Raw genomic sequence first — 17,416 nt, forward strand, 5'->3', positions numbered from 1 at the left:
TAATTTTAGAGTGAGGATGTGCTATTTTTGACTTGCATTGTGTATCCTGGCTGATGTCAATGTTTAAGGCTAATGGTAGGGTGAGCAAAGTATTGTTTTAAGCTTAAATTGTGCTAGCTCACACCAGTCTCACATAAACCGGGTCTGAGAGAGCCTTTTTCCTTCCAGGGACCTGTAGTCACTGGTATTGGTTACCATGAATAAAGGATAGCTTTCCTTGTGATGTGGTGACAGAGGTTTTCTCCTGTGATTTGTGAAAGGCTAAAATCGGTGCTAAATTCTAATTACAGCTCTCCATACCAGGATTTTGCATTGATTCAAAATGTGGCAATTGAAACTCAAGTGATGCATTAGTTAGTATGTGTGCTTTTGTTAGTCTTAACTACCTCTTTAGAGCACACTTTCCTCTTTAAGATACTTAAACCCTTGTGTTCAGTACTGCTAATGTGACTGTTCATCCACTTCTCATTACCTAGAAAACAAGAGAGTAATTGCCTTGCTTATGAGGCAGGCATTGAATGTTATGCTCCAAGTAATAGATGTGTTTTTGTTGCTACATAATTGTGAACGGTCTTGTGGACAGCAGCTTGTGAGCAGTGCTCAATTCTGCTTCTTCTAATGACTTCTGTTTTTTTCTGTAGCTTTAATGGCAAAAAAACAAGTTTTATTATGCTAAATGCAGTTTAGAAGGTAGGTGAAGGCCATGAGGTCTGATGATGCAGCCTTCTGCATGGGCGTTTTTAGTGTGCTATTTTTCATTGAAATACAATCACAATAGCAAGCTTTTAAATGGCAAAGACAATTATTTTTTTCACTAAATTGGAATACATTCCTGTATTCTGCTTGGAAATACTTTGAAATGCCCGAAACAGGGAATTTGTTCAGCACTTCCCATTGACAGGTGACTTGGGAAGACAAATGCCATAACTCTGAACATCCCCCCCTTCCCTATCCCCCAGCTTTCTATGCTGAGCATGATGCTGTAGGGTATGGAATATCCCTTGGGCTCAGCTGTCCCGGCTGTGTCCCCTTCCAACCCCTTGTGCACCCACAGCCTGCTCACTGATGGGGTGAGGAGCAGAAAAGCCTCTGTGTAAGCACTGCTCAGCAGTAACTAAAACATCCCTGTGTTACCAACACTGTTTCCAGCACAAATCCAAAACACAGCCCCATACCAGCTACTATGAGGGAAATTATCACAGCTACAATCAGCACAATGACATAACATAAAAATGGGATTAGATTTTTTCTTGAAGAGTTAAGAACTGCAGCGTGGAGAGGTTAAGGGTCTTGCGGTATCTCTACAATTGACTGCTGTGTGACTATTGTTTAAAAAAGAATTAAACTTTAAGTAGCTTTACAGATTAGCCAAGATAATCTAGATTTGTGAATAGCTGCCGACTGAAACGACTTCTCCGAACTGTTACTTGTGGAATATCAGTAGTAACACTCCTTGGTTTTAGGAGAAGCAAACTTCTGACTGCCATCAAAGTGGTTCGACTCACTCTGGAGGAAGGTGTGATGTTTGCACATTCCCTCAGTTTATTTTATTGGATTTTTGTGTCTTTCCAGGTCACGCCAAGGTCCGAGACCCCCATCAACAGTGTCAGTAACAGTTTGGAAAATGTACTACATACATCAACACATTCCATTGAGGAGTCATTACCCAAGAGGCCTTCGGGGAAACACTCCAAAGGTGTGTCCTTTTCCGCATGCGCACTTCCAATGGGGGAACAAACTCCTGTGTCTTGGTGGCAATTGATGTTACTTTAATTGTGATCAGAGACTGGAGTTTTGCTTCTTTACATGTGAGCAAAGGAAGTCACAGAAGGGGTCTTGTAGCTATCGGTGAAAAGTGGTCATCAGGAGACAAGTATGCTTATTTTTCTGTTGGGGAAATAAGCAAGAGCGTTCCTTATGAGCTGAAATACCAACTCAGCTCTCATGAAATATTATATTCTCAGAGCGAACATCCCTTGACACTCCACCTCTCATAGTAGCAGGTTATTTCTTGGATGAAGCATATGGTGTGTTGCTTTACTGGGGAGAAGAGAAGGCATTTAAAACAGCAGTTAGGCTTCTACTTCCACCTTTCTCTTGGTTCCAGAATGTGTAAGTGAGAAGCTGGGGGAAGAGGAGTGGAAGACAGTAGAGAAAACTTGCACCTTTCTCTTTCTCAGTGTGCACCCTGTAATGTTGTTACAAAATAAGTCTTGTTTTTGTGATGCTGACCTGACTGAAAGCTGGGCTTAGCCAATTAGAGTTAACAAGTATGCATTCCATTTCCACACTCCAGGCTATGATTACAAATATTAAAATGTCGAGGTGAAAATGTGACTAATAGTAATTTTTTTTTCATGCATACAAAAAGCACTGTTAAGTGAGGGAAGTCTTTGAACTGTGAGCTGCTGTTTGTAGTAGCAAATAGCTGCTTTTTGTGGTATTAATAAAAATAGCTCTGTATACTAGAGCTAATGTAGGGAAAATGCGCCATCGCATTAGCAGCACTAGCATATTCCTTTAAATGTCATTAAAAATACTGCCGTGGACCATATAATTTTTTTTTTTTATTTGGAGTTTATTTTTATTTGGAGTTGGTCTCTGCCGCTGGCTTGCTGCATAACCTTGCAAACATAGTTTAATGCCACATAAATGGTGATGAAGAATTTCAAAGCACATCTTCACTCAGAGGAACTGATATGGATGGGAAAGGGTTACATGTCCCAGGAAAGCGTTCTTAGCTTGCCTGGACCAGACCTCCTTTTCTGTGACACACTCAACTAGAATCCCAGAAGCTGTAAGCAGCAATAACTTTTTACAGCAGAATAGTGCTGTAAGTAGCTATTTCTCCAGCTGTAAAAACTATCAGGGTAGAAGAAAATGCAACACTAAGCAGAAGCATGGCTAAGGTTTGTGGCTTTCATCTGATTAAAAATAGGACAGGGTTCAACTCTGTTTTCATTTGTACTCAGTGATTGCTATTCCAGTACCATATATGCCGAGATTAGTCATGGTACACTGTGAAAATTAATTAGATTTTCCTCTGATCTGTTTTTCTTTCATAGAATACCTGCTTAGTTTTCAGAGAATGTAGCTTTTTAATTTATAGATTGCCTTAGAGATAGCGGTAAAAGGAGTCATGGAACAAATACAATTTTCTTACTAACTGATACTCTGCTTTCTGGTTCACCAGCAGCAAAGATTGTGTTGAGTTCTCCTTGATGTATGATCTGTCCGGTAGGGAGTTTTGCCTCTTCAGGTTGGAGTAACACTGAAGATTATTTGGCAGCCTGGAGCCACCATTGCTCACTTAAATTTCTGATTCTTGTAACAGACAGACACATCTTTTAATTTAGCAGGACCCACAAATGTTTTAACCTAGAGCACATGAAATTCAGTCGTGCAAATATAGGATGGACAGGTTGCTTGACCAGTTGTGTAATTCTTACGTTGATATTTTCTAGTGAGTCTTTTTTCAGACAGCTTGAGAGGACAGGATTTCTTCTCACTTATGGCCAGAAATAGTGAGCTGCCCAAGTCAGTCGTTCCGCTCTTGGCAAAGTACTGGAATTGGAAGTGTCTCAATTAAAAAGGCTGTTGCTGAAGCAGAAGGAAAATGAGAAAGCTCATGAAAGGTGCAGTATCCGTTGTGCTTAGCTGGATTAGAGACAGTTTGTATTAATCCAGTGAATGATTTTAATCCTGATTTGCAGAAATGTTAGTAATTTAACATACTCTGTACATAGTTCAATGGTAAATGGGTTTGTAGTAAGCTTGGACCTGAAAGCTATCAGTGGCTGTATCTTTCCTAAACCACACTTCGAATCTAGCATTTAGTACAAAATATTTCCAGTTTCTATGTTGAAGATAGATGAGAAAAGTGGAGTATGTTGCTGAATACTCCTTAACAAACTGTGGTGTAAGTCTGTGTGCACTTGTGTTTGCATAAAGTGGTTAACTGGAAACATTCATGCCTGCTTCATGTAGAGACTTGTCAAATACGTAACTTCCGAATAATTTCACCATCCTATCTGCACAGAATATTGCTGCCTTGGGAAATGAATTTATACAATGAGTGTCACTGGGAAGCCTTTATTTATAGAGGTCCAGCTAACTGTGGGAACACTGTGAGGCACTGGGCTCCTGGATCCATGCTGTAATGCCCAAGTTGTTGGGAGTGGTGACCAGCTGGGGGCAATCATATGGTTACTTAGCAAAATTCATCAATTTTTATGCTGGTCCTTCAGTCTTAGTTAAAACCCCCTCTCCCTTCTGTATATATTGGTGCTAAAGCAAGGCAAACCAGATGGACGTTTCTGCAAAGTAAAAGTTGCGACACTAGGCACACCCTGTAGCTATTCACATAAGCACTTTGGGTACCTGCACTTTATCTGTAAAATAATGTTCAAAAATTTAGTTCAAAAATAAAGTTCAAAAATTTGGCCTATCAAGTTTAGAAAAATTATGGATGGGTATCGGCATAGAAGGATGTGGACCTCTTGAAATCTGGTAGCTGTAACATGCATTATGAATTGTGCTTTTTACTAATATCTTTTGGTGATTTAGGATTGTTCAAACCTGTTTTCACAGATGTGGAAGTCATTGTAATTGAAGGTAACTTCAGGAAGTGGAGACTTTCCCTATTCTCAGGGACTGGCTATTGTTGTGCTTGTAAGCTGCACACAAGCTTATTTGCAGGTTTTAAGATATTGACAGATCTCATAGGTCAAGGAAAACATAGGTAAATACAGATTTGTGTGATAACTGAAATTCCAGGTGTGATGTATTGCTAGATCTTTTGGTTTTTTTCCACTGTTTCTAGAATGTAGTCAGATTTTAACTATGGCTTTAACACTAATCTGAACAAACTGATCAAATTCAAATGAGGGCTGGGCATCTTTTGCATATTGTGCGAGCTGAGCGTTGTGCTGTGTTCCTTGTCTTGCCCTAGGCTTTTTCCCACAATACTACAGGAGTTGAACCAGTGCAAACATAGCTGCAGGTGTCTAAAACTGGTTTCTGACATGGAGATGAGATTTTATGCTTGCAAATGCTTGCCTGATAGGCACATACTTTAGCAACAGTGCAGCTGTGTAGTGATGGTCCCTTCTGTAGGCAGGTTTGTGTTTCCCAGCACCATGCCAACAAAGTCATCAAACTTATTGGTGGGATTCTGATTCTGGTTGTCTGAAACTTAAGATTTTACCTTACATTTTATGCAGAGCCACCTCAAACCTTTTCCTGGTTTGTGACCTGGGTGGCTGAAGAAGGTCACTGGTTAAAAATATAGTATTCATTAGCAACTTCTGTTATGTGGGCAATCCTGTGCTGGTAGCTAAGGGAAATGGAATTACTATGTCAAAGTCCAGAAGGAGCTATCAGACCTTGGGGAAGTCGCATTCACAGAGCTAATTTGTAACAAGCCTATGGATGTAAGAGTTGTTCTGACCTTGTGTGGCAGTTCCCAAAAGGGAGTAGTTGGATGCCAAAGCTGAATGTAAAATTCTGCTTATTTTGTATTTTAAAATACAAAAGTGATAGGAATTTCGTCTCCACCAGAGATGTTGTTAATTACTCTTACTGTATGGTTCCAAGCAGAATGATTTGGCCGTTAGGTGAATAGCGCTGTAGGCAAGTACTACTCCGTGCATGTGACATATTCTAGCAATGTATTAAATATGCTCAGTGGCCACAGCATATTTTCCAAAAGCACAGTGGAATAAAGTATATTGGACCAGATGCTGAAGTGCAGAACAAAAGAATCTTTATAATAGAGGCAGTGTAAATTGCAAAACGTTACTGTGCAGTCTTCGTAGTGTAATTTCTCCTAATAAAAAAAGTGAGTAAAATTTTGATTTGTCACAGCCTCTGTTTTAAATTTTCTGCAGTGGAAGTTCTGTGCTGGTGTTTATAAGATGTTCATTGCTGCTGTGAGGCTTTGCAGGTGGCACTTACCGCTGTTTTCCTCCATAAAGCAGTCTGGAAGATGGTTTCCTTGACTGAACAAGTCTCATTTTGTGCAAAGTGACAAAAATTCCCCTATTCTTGTCTTTCCTGTATATTTATCTTGCCTTTCTCCTGTTGCCACACAAAACCTCAAAATTGTCTCCCAGCCAGTCTGATTTCAAATGAAGCAACTGTTGAAATGTGATCCTTATATAGTGAAGCTGAATCACAATTCTTGCAACACATGCATCTAATGATAGGCACAGGCTGCTTTCTGTGGACAGAGAGGAGTAAAGATGTAAAATGGGTGCAGTAGGCTTTATTCTACAATCTGTACTCCATTTAGTACTCCTGCTGAGCACAGTAAAACTTCTTGCTTAATTGAAGGTCCTATCCATGTACAGGTTCCTGCAAAGCTTCAACAGTGTCCCAGGCTAAAATAAATACACAGAATAGCACATGACTTAAGTGGGCAAAGGCTGCTGCAGTCTGTGGACATGAGGAAAAACAACCTTGAGAGAAAATACAGTAAGGCATTGATACAATTTTGAGTTAATATGAGGTTGTAAAATATATCCTTGTTTGCAGCAACCCTGTTGACCTCAGGTAGGATACAAGTTGCAGGTAGGTTAAACTGATTGTTATGTGCAGCAAGCTTTGGTATCTGAACTGTTTCATTGCAGTAGTCACCAGAAATGTGTGGTGTAAGCTATCCAGGACTTCTAACGACTGATTTTTGCTACCTGATTTATTTTCCTTGGCAAAATGTATTTGTATGGTCTTGCGCCTTTTTTTGTCTCCCACTTCCTTGACTCATCCTTTTTCCACAAGAAACCAGACTGCAAGAGCTGTCTTAGTAGATGGCAATCAAGAGTCTTTCTCCTGAAATGCTGCCCACCAGTTGTTCAGTGTGTTGAAGGCAGGGAGAAAATAGGAGGAAAAAAAAGCTCTGAAATCCTGATGGGTCAGGGTCTAGACTTTACAGTGCCTTGTTCTGCATCAGTTGTGTAGCTGGATTATTCTATTTTTAAGTATATACATCATCTCTAATAATATTGGGTCAACTACTGTTAGGGTAGGGCTTAAAGAAATATTTGGGCTATGATAATCCTGCAGGAAAAATCTGCCCCTACCAACTGTATGTAATTTTTCAGCTGTTTGTATATGTCTTCATTCATCTTATGTCTGAAGTAGAACTCTGCCTCTGAACTTCAGCAGGGTAGGTTGTTAGATCACATACAAGGCATTGCATTCCTGACCTACTGTCTCTAACATAGTGGTTTTATGAGTATCAAGTATTTAGAGTTAATTCTAGCAATCAAATCTGAGGATTAGTGTACTTTAAAAAAAAGTTGGTTTCATGTTGCATATTTTCCCCATGTGCTGGAAGATTATTGCATATAAAGAGATACCTTGAAGCCTGTATGTTGCATAAATCACGCAGCTTGGTCTTCTGGAGTTGGGGTTTAGTTAAGGTTGCAGGTCTAATTTGGCAATAAAGACAATAGTCAGGAGTTGTTCGATATAGTTTAGAAAAAATCAAAACCATTGCATTTCATCTGAAGTCTTTACTTATGGTGCAGTTGTACAATGTGCTTATGTAGGCAGGCACTGAAGCTCATTTTCTGCCCGCAAGCCAGAGACCAGGTTCAGCAGCTCTCCCTTGGGCTGTGTCAGAGCTGGGAGAAGAGTTCCACACTCCTGGGGCTGCAGTTGGACTCTGGCAAATTTGCGTTGTTAACTGTTAATAAGTTAACTTTTGTATTCTCTAGAGGTTGGAGTTGGTTTGTATTTGTTTTCCTTGTTACCACCCTTTGCACATAACAAGACTGGTCAGGTGAGATCAGGGATTGCTATGACAAGATGTAAAGGGGGAGGAGGACAGAGCAGCACGGTCTCCTGTAACTCAATGGAAAGGAGGGTTCTGATCTGTGTGCTCAGGCAGTAACTGTCATAACCTCTTGGTGCAGATACTTGAAGGTGCTCCTGACTGAAGTTTGAATGTCATGGCCTGGATTCCTTCATGAGGGCAGCCCTGTCTGGTTCACTAGCACTTTACATGAGGACTGAAACGTCTGCCCCTTGGCCAAGAGCTGCAGTGAGCTGACTTCAGTGGAAAGTCATGCCATGAATGGTTACCAGTGGTTCCAGTTTGAGTTCATAAGACTCACTAATGCACACTTCTTATAAGCAGTTTTATTGTGCATATGCCGTATGCCTTCTTACCTCAAATAATGTTTATATCAAGCATACGCCTAAGGGCATTATCCTGAAGCTGCTGAGTGGTTCTTTTTCTTTAGTCTTGCTTGGACTTCTTCCCTGTTTTGCCTCAGTAAAGCTGGTGGAATCACTCTGCTTGGGCAGCTCTGTCAGTCCCTACCTTATTAACTGTTGAGCCTGTTGATTAAGTGAATCCAAATTTGACAGAGGCATTTGGAGTTATTTACAGTAGTGTCTGAATAGAAGAGACTCATTCATGCTTCCATCAAGAGGAAGAGATAAGAACAGTTCAGCCCTTATCCTGTTTTGTCTGCCCAGACACTCACTGTGTTTGTTTTTTCTGGACTAGAAGCACCATGTGCTGATTCTTGCCCAGTTGGCAGCTCAAGAAAGTCCTGTGCAAATCACTGTAGGGGGATGCAAGACTGAGCTGGCATCCTGAGGAAGTAAGTGGGTGTGCAAGAAAGGCAGGTGACTTGCAATGGTGTGGGTGCCTGGGGAAGGAAAGTAGCTAGTTATGTGTGTTTGTTTAGGGAATATGTGGAAAATTTAAGGTAGATGTGGTAAATATGGAAAGTAGTGTTGTTGTAGGTGATACAGGACTGGAGTCTCTGCAGAGGAGGAGACATACAGCATAGGTCCATGGGAAATAAGGCTTCATTTTGCTCCTTACTAATTCATCTTGGGTTTATTTATTCTTATATAAAGATTTGTTCTGAATTTGTGTACTGGGCAATATGTTTTTCTTATTAAACAGTAAAAAATGACCAGCTTTCTGCTAAAGTAAGATTTTCAATGAAGCGCTTGATTTTGAGTACTGTGAAGCCTGTTCAATTTGGCTTTAGTGGGAGTTCGGTGATATTTCTGTTTATAATGAATTAGAATCACGCTACTCTGGAAAAACAAAAATTCTAAGAATAGTGTGCTGGTAAATTCAGCCATGCCAAGGGGTTTGCCTCACTGTAATGCATTCCTTGAGCAGATTCCTGATCTTAGTTGTCAATATCTAATGTGAGGCTATAAACTTATATTTAATACTATTTTCATGGCTCTTCAGAAGCACAAGAGGCAACACTGAGGCGTGTACATTCCTAGAATGACTTTCTTGTATTGGCAGTTCATGTTGATGAGGTCCTGGAAGTGCCTGCAGTGGCACATCAGTTGCTAATGCAGATGAAATTAAGAGCCATTACCTCAACAGCTATGGAAGCAATAGCATGACCTTCTACCAGTAATAGCAACAACATAAGCAACGTGAGCTTTTAATTAAAATTGCATTAAATGAGCAAACCCAGCTTTTCGCAAATCTTTAGGTAATGGCTTAATGCAGCGCATCTTCTGGAAAAAATATAGCGGAGTCAAAATGAAATGAGTGTGAAAACTTTACCTGGTGGAACTAATGCTCAAACCCGCATTTATACTGAAAATCCTTTATAAAGCCAGGGGTTGAGGGAGAGGAAATTTGAAATTTAAAAACTTATTGAAGGATAGAAGACATGTCAGGCAGGACTTCAAGAAAAAGTGACAGTGAATATTAACTGCTGATTCTTCTCTCTTGGCAATTCCTGCTGCAACCTAATGGCAAATAGGTCTCACTAGGACTGGACATCTCTAGTGTCTGCTGCTTGAAGATTAAGGGCTGTGTGAAATTTTCAGAAATGCTCAGCTGTTCAGTGCATCTCTTTAGAACTTAACACCCCTTAACATCTGGAAGTGTCTGTTTTGAGATAACCCCTTTCACTGCCATGTAAAACAGAGGGATACAGGAATTTAAAATAAATGGCTTGCTTTTCCTTACAAACTGAATTGGACAAAAAAATAACTTTTAAGAGGAAAATAAGTGCTTCACATGTGTTCCTAGAAAACCACAATGTCCTTGCCCATTTTTTTTACATGGTGTCACAAGTGTACTAATGACAAAAAGGCCATTTTCTTGTGGATGGCGTGCTTCATAAGCTTTTATAGCTGGTTAGTTGTTAGTTGGTGGTTGTTCTTTCCCTTCCCGTATCAGTTTGTTGTTAAATCTCCCATTTTCCAGAACATGTTTTTCATTTTCACATACCTTTACATTTAGATTGTTTGTTCTTTTTTTCAAAAGGTGGCTATCTGAGGGTGATAGGATACAGTAATCCTGTGAGTAGCTGGAGTTTTCACAGTCGCTGCGTATACAAGTTAGAAATGTTTACATCTCTCCCACATTTCTTTTGTGTCCCTCTGAAAATTCATGAGAACTTAGAGTAAATCTTTGGATTCTTGCTTGACTTTTGATGTCAAAATCAGACTTAGAATTCTGACACTGGGGCTTTTCGCTGCAGGCATGGGAGGCTGTTTTCAGAAGAATCAGAGTACAGTGGAGAACAGATACCAGACATTGTAGGGCTTGAGATAACATTAGAGAAATGGGTGATATTTGGAACTGGAGACAATAAATTGTGGTTTCAAGTAGGGCAGTAAGTCACAGGAGGAGATGCATTCTCCTTAGTACTGAGCGCTGACATGACAGACTGATCTGGTTTGGAAATGAGGAGGTGGGTGGAGAGGAAGAATGAGAACATGTCACAAAAAAAAGGGTTACTTTGCCAGCAGTTTGCTTTGCTTTCCCTACTACTACAGCAAGTATTTCTTTGCTTCCATTCTTTCTAATCTGGAAGTGACCTTATTTAGTAAATGACAAGGCTTTATTTCCATGATTTCTCATATTCAGTATCTGGCACAAAGGAACAGATGGACTGCAAAGAAGAAACAATGAATGTAATAACACGCTAGTGAGAGACCTTGGGAAATGGTAACTCATGAGTCTAACTGCAGGGCATGTAGTTAAAGGGGAGGACATTTTAATCAGTGTTCTCCTGCATTTTAACTACCAGCTGCTGCCAGGCTGGATTCACAGGTCAGAAGACAGTGGGTGACTTTATTATATTTCTTTCACTGTGCCAGAGCTTCCGATTCTTGTGTTCTACATATGGCTTTGCTTGACATTTACTGTAGCATCTTGTTTACATATCCATCAAGCTGGGGTAGTTGTTGCTTCTCATCAGGGCTGGCTTAATGTTTGTATAACTCTGTGAGGAAAAGCTCAGGTTTATGTCAAAATGTTTGGGATTTTTCCAGTTGGTGGAGAGAAAGGCTCTTTGGACAATCTTTGTAGACAGAAGCAGGCTTCTCTCCTTTGTTTTGCTTAAATAGTTAGATATTATTTCTTAAATTATACGGCCTTCACTAACCTGTATCTCTTTTGCTAATAACCAAACAAGAAAACGGTGCTATTAACATTGGGTTCATTACATATAGAATCAAAATGAAGCTGAGAAGTCAAAGCAGTGAAATTTTGTGTATTAATTCAGTTTTATTTGGGGTTGTTTAAAAAGAAAGTTGGATTCTTCCATTTCATGCAGACTTCACTTTGTTTTCATAAAGTGCATCTGTTGAAAAATGCCAGAGCAGAGCCAGATATTGAGACCCGGATTAAGAGATTTGACAGCTGAATGGTAATGAAAGCATCTACATGTTTTGGTTGATGCTAAGAAGTTGAGACTAAAATGTCATTTGTGGATTGCAGATAGTGAAAACTGGGAGAATTTTAAGGGGTTGTGCTGCCCCAAACCTGTGTGGAGTGGGGTGTCTTGTACGTTCGATGCTAGTGCCATCAGATGTGCTCCTGCAATGGAGGAGCTGTGGTTCTGATCCATATGCTGTATCTGTTACTGTGTGCCACACAAGTAGAGGAGGAGACAAATAGTCAACTTTGGTGGTGTTGAGGTGCTTTGTCAGATTTTTATTTTTAATATCTCTTGCTCTTTTATGCTGGAAAAGCATAGGCTGTAATCATGCAATACAGTGGTTTTGATTAAAATTATTTCTTTTTTCTTAGGTGCCCAGAAATGCTAAGCTAAAAGGTTAATGTTTCGTTTGCTTTCTGACATGTTCTTTTATTTCCCCGGGGAAGAAAAGCAGTGAACTTGCTGTGCTGCATTACTTCACTGCCTGGAGTGGATGCATTTCATCAGTGTATGGTGTGGATGCTATTTTTAACAATAACTTGAAGGGATAGCCCTGCTAAAATTACATCATTAATACACACAGCTGAAAGGAAATGGCATAAAACACAACTGTGCCTCAGATTATCTCTATTGTGTTTTCTGCTTCTGTGGATGTATTAATTTGTATCATTCAAGCAGAGATACAGTTGGATGCCAACTGGATATTTGCTAAGGATTCAGACTTTGTCTTCTTGTAAATGGTCCTGTGGAAGTGTGTAATAACTGAACTTTGTCTGCAAAAACAATAGGTATGAAATAGGTATTAGTGGCTTGGGAAGCTCAAAGTTTGTGTTCCTTCCTGTCCTCATTACTAAATAGGTCAGGGATTTGATGGATTTCCTACTGTTGCAAAAGGTGGTGGGGAACAAGAGTGTTGAACTCTATTTTTGCTAGAAGTGTGTTTTACCTCCTTCTGTACTGCATGCTGAAGAACCTAGCGCCAAATGTGGAGAGTCAAAGCTTTAAAACTCTGAGATTTTTAGTGGATGAGGTTTTGTTTCTGTTTTTTTTCCTTCAGTTTCTGGGCGCTCTCACTGCCTTGGCACATACTAACAAAATCTACTTTCGTCTTTTCCTTCTTACATTTGCTTCATAGATGTGTTAAAAACAGTTGTCTAATAGTAGACAGTATCTCAAAATAAGCTTAAATGCTGAATTAGAACTTTTTTCTGTCTCTTTGAATTACTAGTCAAATCTTGTCTGGGGTCCAGAATGAAGGAACAATGATTTATACAAAAGTAGAAAAGGGAACAAGAATATTAAAGCCTGAGACCAGAGACTTGAGAATGTACAAGGACATAATTGCCAACAGAAGGAGAACCTCAGAGAAGTGGCTGTGCAGAGGGATATTTGTTTCTCAGTGAACTCAGTTCTTGAATGCATTTGTGGCTCTTGGCAAGACTGTATGTACTCAAGGTTTTGCCTATTCTACATTAGTCCTTTAGCCTGGTGTTCTTACATAGTATGCTAACAGAATATTTTTTCATTGTTAACATGATTTTTCATGTTGTAATTCTTTAGGAGGGGGGGAGCAGCTATAAAACTACTTTGTCCCTGCTGTAACAGCCTTAAGTCACGAGTTTCAAGATGCTGGTTCTATTCTCAAACATGCAGAAAACAGCACGTGCTTATTTACATGGGCATTAAACTATGCTGTTCTGGAGTAGCTGCCTTTCAAATAAGACTAGCTGCTGTATTCATATGCCTTTGAGTTTGAAATGCACTTTGCTGCTGTGTGTTTGCTTTGGAGTTGGAAACTCTCTTAAACTCCTTTAGGTAGCTGAAGGATTTCTTCTGCCAAGGTTGGAGCAGGCAGCATCTGATCTCAGAGCTCTGGTGTTTTATCACCAGATTGCCCTTCAAGCCAGGGCATGCTGGCTGAGCAGCTGCTGTGCTGTAATCTCACTGACAGGGGTCCAGCTATGCTGATATATGGTTACATGCTGCAGCCCACAAGTGGTATTTGTGCTGCAGAAAAAAATACATGAACATATGTTTGTATCATATATATATAACTAACGTGTATTCTTGTTCCCTTTTGTACTTTTGTGTAAATAATTGTTCCTTCATTCTGGATGCCAGACAAGATTGAACCAGTAATGCGTGTATACGTGTAATAATCAGGTCCTGACTTGGTGACTTGAAAGCTTAAAAGTGTTGCTGGGCAAATCCTCATGTGATGCAACTGTGATTACAACTGTAATTGTTTTTATGCAGTGGGGACTGGGTCTTGTTAATAAAGAGTAACAGTAGATTATAATTATCGAAGTGGGACCTAGAAGACTTAAATGAATAAAATCTTGTGTGATGAAGGAAAGCTAATGGGTAGCAGGCAACCTTAACTCTGTTCCCATTTTCCTCATCCTTCCAGAAAAGGTGGTTTGTCGTTAGTTCAAACTGCACCCAAAGGTGGCATCTTGTGTTACTTCAATGGTGGGTCAGCTGTGTTGGTGTGAGACTCAATTTGTCTGGCTGTATTTAGGACACTGCTGTAAACTTCAAAGCAAATGCCAATGGGTTCCCTGCTGTGGAGACTACCTGAATGTGTCACGTTTTCTCCATCTGGTTCCCTTTCAGGTTTATATTCCCTTTCTAAGCTCAGGGTAAGTGTCTGTTCCATGCAGACATAGAAACTTCAAAGGCCTCAGCTGAATTGGGGTTGTTTCCTTTGGCGAGGTTTAGATTTAGTGAAGCCTGGTGTTTGGTACACTTTAGCACAAAATCTGTGATTAGGGAAAGGGCCTACACTACCAAGAGTGTTTTCCATGGAAAATTGACTTCACAGTTCCAGTTTTGTCAGTGAATATAGCATTTGTGTTAGAACTAATCATCTGGCTTGCCTTGAGTTTGTGGGGGTTCCAGTGAACTAGAGAAAATCCTTTCTAGGAGACCATAAGGCTTCTCTACGATGAGCTAACCTTCCCTTAAAAATAAGAAATAAAGCCAATATTTTCTTTAAAAGGGATCTAAGAACAGCAATTAAAATAATTACTTGATCAGATAAAACTAGGCTAAATATACAAGAAGCCTGTTACTTACCCAGTAAGTAAAAGTATTTATATACTAACTTGAACGTCTCTCTTGATTGCAGAGATATTTTTACTGCCATGGGCTGTGTAATTAGATATGGGCAGCCTGCTTATTTTAATTGCCTATACAAGAATGTATGTCAGTGGTTACTGACGCTGCCTTCAAACTGAGTGTTTGGGTTTATGGTCACTTTTGCAGGAGTACTTTTGAAAAGAGAAGTCTAGTTAAACTGGAGAAGGAAGATGAGTCAGGCAGTGGGCTGGATCTCCGAGCAAATTAAGTACACAGCTGTATTCGTAACTTGCACATGCTTTTCTCAGTTGTATGAAAATAGTTAATTAGCTGCTGTTACATATAGAATTAGCCGGCTTGGGGAATTAGGCAGTAAATATATTTTACAAATTAAATTCTGAAGTCCCTTAAAAATGCAGCAGCCCCCCAGCCACCAGGCAACAAAATTTGAGCACATGCTTACGCTTAAACACTGCGACTGGTCTGAATTTGTTCTACGATACCTTTATGCCTTCAGTGTTGCAAGTATTTACCTAAAATCATGCTTGAAAATGCCGAAGTGTTTCCATGGTATTAAAAAACATAGTTAAGCATTCCTTTCTGGATGCGTTCTGCCTGATACTACAAAGAGATACATCTTTGCTTGATTAGAGGTACTTAAATTAAGAAGTAATGTTTTACCTGTTGCTCAGTTGTCCCTAGCTCATGTCAAACTCTCGCAGACTCTCTTGGCTCTGTATCATAGCTCTCCTTCAGCCCAGAGCATTATATATATTTCAACAGCATATCCTTGGTAAGTATACATTTCAAGGCACAGCACCTGCTTAGTGACATGTGTTGGTGCTCAGATTTAGTAATAAGGCAGTGGAGCTGTTACACAAATATGTCCAATACAGCAGCCCTTTCTGGGTAATTTATTCTGCAAAAGCTTTTTCTGGCCTTAGCAAAGAAAAAAAGGCAACTTGTAAGGCAGTTTTCTTCAGTGGCAGTGGCAGGCAGCTCGGCAGCAGTAATGTGAATGTTAGTGCTCTTGGCTCGAAGTAGTTGGTAAGAAAAACCTTCATACTGGTTTTTGAAGCTGTAGTTGATTTTGAAAGCAGCTGACTGATTCTTCTGGGGTTTACATTTTCCTGTCCAGATGGGAGTCTTCTCTAGCCTTCAGCACAGACAGCTTTTTGGTTTATTTAAGCTTTTTGAATGCAATGAAGTTGCGAAACCATTCTTTAGGTTGATTGGCTTTTGTGGTTGGCTAAAGTGCTGACAGTATCATTCAGTAGGCTCAAAACAATGTATGAATTCAATTAAATCTTAAAAGCTAATATATACGGACTTTTTTGGTAATATTTGTCTTTTCTTTTTCTTTTTTTTTTTTTTTGGAGAAACATAAGAAGGTCAGTTGGAAAGCTAAACAAGCCAAACAGGAAATAGCAGGAACATGAAAACTACTAGTTTGATTGGGGGTGAGTGATACAATCCCAGGGTGTTACTGCTTCCTCTATGCTGCCAAAAGCAAGCTGATGTCCTTGATTTTCTATAAAAGCTGTGTAATTATTTCCTGTGGAATACTGCAGTTTGTAATCTTAGGTCTTGCTTCTAACTTAAAGGAAGATTAATTTGTCACTTAAAGTCATGTTACAAGTATGTGTTGTTTGTGATCCTATTCTCTAAATTGGACGAATCCTTATTTCTGGCAAAGTTCTAAGGCAGTTCTTAGAGCATTTCTTCAGCAAATCCTTATTTCTGACAGTTCTAAGAGCATTTCTTCTGCTAATGTTGCTGCTAACAGAATTTTTTTCATTATGTCAATGAAGCTGTAATTTCCAGTGCCTTCCTGTGTGGTTTTGTAGAAGCAACAACCAGCCAGGAGACTTTCTTGCTAACTAGTAAAACTGGTTACAAGTTTTTTCCTAGCTGTAGCTTCCTTTTTAAGCAGACACTGTAGAAAATCTGCTGTCTGCTTTTCTAACTTTAGTCTTAAGAGATACCAGCAGAAAACAGGATGGTGGACCCTGTTACAAGGCTCAAATGGGTTTTAACAAGTCAGCATACCTTAAACTTGAGTTCTGTTTCCTCCCTTGTTCTCCATAAAACCATCTCAGTAAGAGAAGATGATCAATTTAGCACTGATTCTTGAGGAACCACAAACTCTTTAAGATTAAGAGAAGTAAAGGCCAAGAAGCGGAAATTTAGGAAGCAGCAAGTGATACAATGTGCTAAATAACTGCTATCCAGTAGTTTTTGGGTCATGTGCTATGACACGCTGCTTGACCAGCTTCAGGCAAGAAGCAGAGGCCCCTTTTTGTCCTCTGCTAAATTTTCCCTCCTTTGTTGTTCTAAATGAAAGCTGTGATGGTAATTAGTCCTGTCTCCTGAGTTTGTGTTAGCAGAATTAGTTCCTGCAGGATACTTGGTTTAAAGAATTTGCTCTGTTTGGAGGCTAAGATGAATGTGTGATTTCTTTTCAAGAGTGTTTCAATGATTTTGGTATTGCCGTGGTCACTGCTAAGTTTCAGAGCTATTGTACATATAGGAGTCTCATCTCTGGAACATAGTCCATAATTTCCTGGATGGGTCAGGCTTCATGGAGTATTTTAAAGGTACCTGATAAGGGTAAGCAAAGATCTTACTGTGTTTTCATACCAAGGTTTGGGGATCACTTCAGTGTCCCA

At 39.7% G+C, this 17,416-nt stretch overlaps 1 protein-coding gene across 1 annotated transcript in view; it reads left to right on the plus strand.

Moving 5' to 3' along the window:
- The window catches only part of LOC115619907 (zinc finger CCHC domain-containing protein 14-like), a 54,161-nt gene that overhangs the window by 12,855 nt on the left and 23,890 nt on the right, over positions 1-17,416 (plus strand). Inside the window, exon 2 of the mRNA XM_030512906.1 lies at positions 1,573-1,696. Coding sequence (XP_030368766.1) covers positions 1,573-1,696 — 124 coding nt within the window. The remainder of the gene's footprint in view (positions 1-1,572; positions 1,697-17,416) is intronic.

This window comes from Strigops habroptila, chromosome Z (assembly GCF_004027225.2).
Source record: "Strigops habroptila isolate Jane chromosome Z, bStrHab1.2.pri, whole genome shotgun sequence".
NCBI classification, from domain to species: Eukaryota; Metazoa; Chordata; class Aves; order Psittaciformes; family Psittacidae; genus Strigops; species Strigops habroptila.